This window comes from Octopus bimaculoides, chromosome 3 (assembly GCF_046866305.1).
Source record: "Octopus bimaculoides isolate indiv1 chromosome 3, ASM4686630v1, whole genome shotgun sequence".
Taxonomy (NCBI): Eukaryota; Metazoa; Mollusca; class Cephalopoda; order Octopoda; family Octopodidae; genus Octopus; species Octopus bimaculoides.
The window spans coordinates 2,770,612-2,773,111 of NC_142930.1; the positions used below are offsets into that span (position 1 = coordinate 2,770,612).

The 2,500-nt window shown below is 38.0% G+C and overlaps 1 protein-coding gene across 1 annotated transcript; it reads right to left on the minus strand.

Moving 5' to 3' along the window:
* Nucleotides 1-238: 238 nt before the first annotated feature.
* LOC149136430 (general transcription factor II-I repeat domain-containing protein 2-like) lies at nt 239-2,460 on the minus strand. Its single transcript, XM_089348320.1, has 4 exons — nt 2,344-2,460; nt 1,918-2,152; nt 1,538-1,816; nt 239-396 (listed from the first exon to the last, which is right to left on the minus strand). Exons 1-4 carry the CDS (start codon nt 2,458-2,460, stop codon nt 239-241), a joined length of 789 nt encoding a protein of 262 aa, XP_089204446.1.
* Between the last annotated feature and the right edge of the window lie 40 nt (nt 2,461-2,500).

Consider the following 2,500-nt stretch of genomic DNA (forward strand, 5'->3'; position numbering starts at 1 on the left):
AATGAAGGGAGTCTGCGGCGGTAGATACAGTTAAAAGTATCCGGATGTCTGATGGCAGGGTGTTGGGAAGTTGGTAATTAGAAGGATGGAGAATAAGAGAAGTTGGTGCAGATAGAGGTGGAGGTTGTGCTGAAAAGGGAGGGTGGGTGGCTGAGTGGATGGTGATGTAGAGTGGTGTGTGGAGAGAAGGTGTGAGTGGTGAGGGTAGGAGAGCTGTGATATGGAATGGTCGATGGTGTCACCTAGTGATGTGCAGGATTCGTGATCGTTTGAGTGTACCGTCGATTAAAGAAGAGATTCTGCATGTCTTTGGATATGGAATTGAAGTACGAATAAATCTGGCACAGACTGCGAAGCTGGAAGAATTGAGAGCACGGAAGAACACATTTGTTGTGTCTGAAGTGAGAAAGAAAAAAATGGAGACAAGATTTCGGTTTAATCAAACGTTTTCTTTCTTCCCCAATTCTCCTCTCTAATCACACTTTACTCTGCTAATCCATATCATTCTTACCCCCTGTTTTATTGTGTTATTATGCAAGAGCCCTTCCTATTCTCCTCTTAACGATGGTTTCCTTACGTTGACACTTGCTATTGTCATCTCATCAGCCGCATAAGCTGCGTCTATCCTCCATGACTGTCACTTGTGGTCCCACTGACGCACCCATGAGTTTCTATCTGTATCCATCCATGAACTTTTGGCCTCTGTGGTCTTATGTTTTTCCATTAATGTCGTTGTGTATTTTATGCTTTGTCCTATAACTATTTCTTGGTTGTGACTCACCTTACGTCCATTTGTGGTTTCGATGTCTGCAACATTATTCCCTTGACATTGTTCTTTTACTTCTGAGCCCTTTCCTTTAAGATCCCTGTTTCTCTTCCTCCTTCCTCATTGTCACAATATTTTTCTTCTCTCACTTCACCCTAGCAAATTCTACTACTCTATCTATCCCATCATGCCTCACATCTCCATTCCCAAATCACTTCCTACTGACCTCCTATGAGATACTCATCCCCCACAAACCTTTCCCATCTCCTGTTCCGTTCTTTTCGCCCTATTGTCTTTTCTGTAAAACAGGGGTCGGCACCTTCTTTGCCTTCACAGGCCGGATCGAGTATTAATGACGGACAGTGAACCGGACGAAGGCCATAAAAGAATAATTATGGAAAATTACACAAACTAAAATTTAATTACGAATGTTGAATATACTTAAAAATAATTTGTATTAACCACAGATGAATGTTGTAATGGAAAAACATTATTTATTCTATTTAAGACATCGTTGGAATCATTTGTTTAAACGATCTTAAAATTACATAGCAGCCAACACATTGATGAGAAACTTAATGTGTTTTGTTCCTTGAAAGTTCCTCAATATTAGGTTTCAAACTTGTTGATGCCAAAAGCAAGAAATTATCAAGATTATCATCAGTTAATCTTGTTCTCAAATTGTTCTTATTTTGCTTCAATTTGGAAAATAATTATTCACATTGATAAGTATTTCCAAACAAAGTTGCCATCTTTTTTTGCATGATTCACTAAGTTGGTATACTTCTCGCTTGGAAAAATATATTTTGTATAAGTCAATCAATAAAATATCTTTAGAATGAAATTTAGATCTCGATAAGTCGTCACACTGCGCATCAATCAATTCCATTTGAAAACATTCTGATACTGTCTCCACCTCCACATCAAATGGTGTTGCAAACAATTTAAACTGATCTGCATGCAGACGAAAGTCAGCAAAACGTGATGCAAATTCATTTCTCAAATCCTGGATTATATTCACAAATACCTCTGAATCCTGTGGTTTCCTTCCTTGAAATGATGGAAGATGGGCATAATTCTTATTTCGAAGTTGATGTTCCCACAACTTCAAATGTATATGATTATACATTCATTTACGAGCTGAGTTTTACCTTGAAGTTGTAAATTTAAGTTATTTAAATAAGTCACAATATCCACAATGAATGGCAAAGTTGTAAGCCAATCAGGATCTCGAAAATGTGAACTATCCACACGTTTGGTTTCGAGGAGTATCTCCACTTCTTTGTGTAAGACAAGTACTCTTTTTAGCACTGATCCTCGGCTAAGCCAGCGTACATCGCAGAAATAAGCAAGGTCACTATATTCTGCCACAGTATCTCGCAAAAACTTTAAATTGACGATGATTTAATCCACGAAATAGGATCAGATTCACAACCTTCACAACAATATCCATAACATTCATAAATTTCAAAGATTTGGCACACAATGTCTCTTGATGGATAATGCAATGAATTTTAACAAGTTTATGTACGATTCCAAGGTCTTGCAGTAGTGCAACAAAGCCTTTTTTGTCCTACCATTGCTGGGGCACCATCATTTGGGATGCCAATTAGCTTCGAAAAATCAAATTTCATTTCTGATATCATTTCCAACAAAGCCTCAAAGATGTCTTCTCCGGTTACCGTTTCCTTCATCGGAATTAGCTGAATAAATTCTTCAAAGATCTGAGTCACT

Coding starts and splice junctions, on each gene's coding strand:
- LOC149136430 (XM_089348320.1), bottom strand. CDS start 2,460: ATGAAGGAAACGGTAACCGGAGAAGACATCTTTGAGGCTTTGTTGGAA. Junction 2,153..2,343: donor ATGATGGTGCCCCAGCAATG/GTAGGACAAAAA, acceptor GTCAATTTAAAG/TTTTTGCGAGATACTGTGGC. Junction 1,817..1,917: donor CTTAAATTTACAACTTCAAG/GTAAAACTCAGC, acceptor CATCATTTCAAG/GAAGGAAACCACAGGATTCA.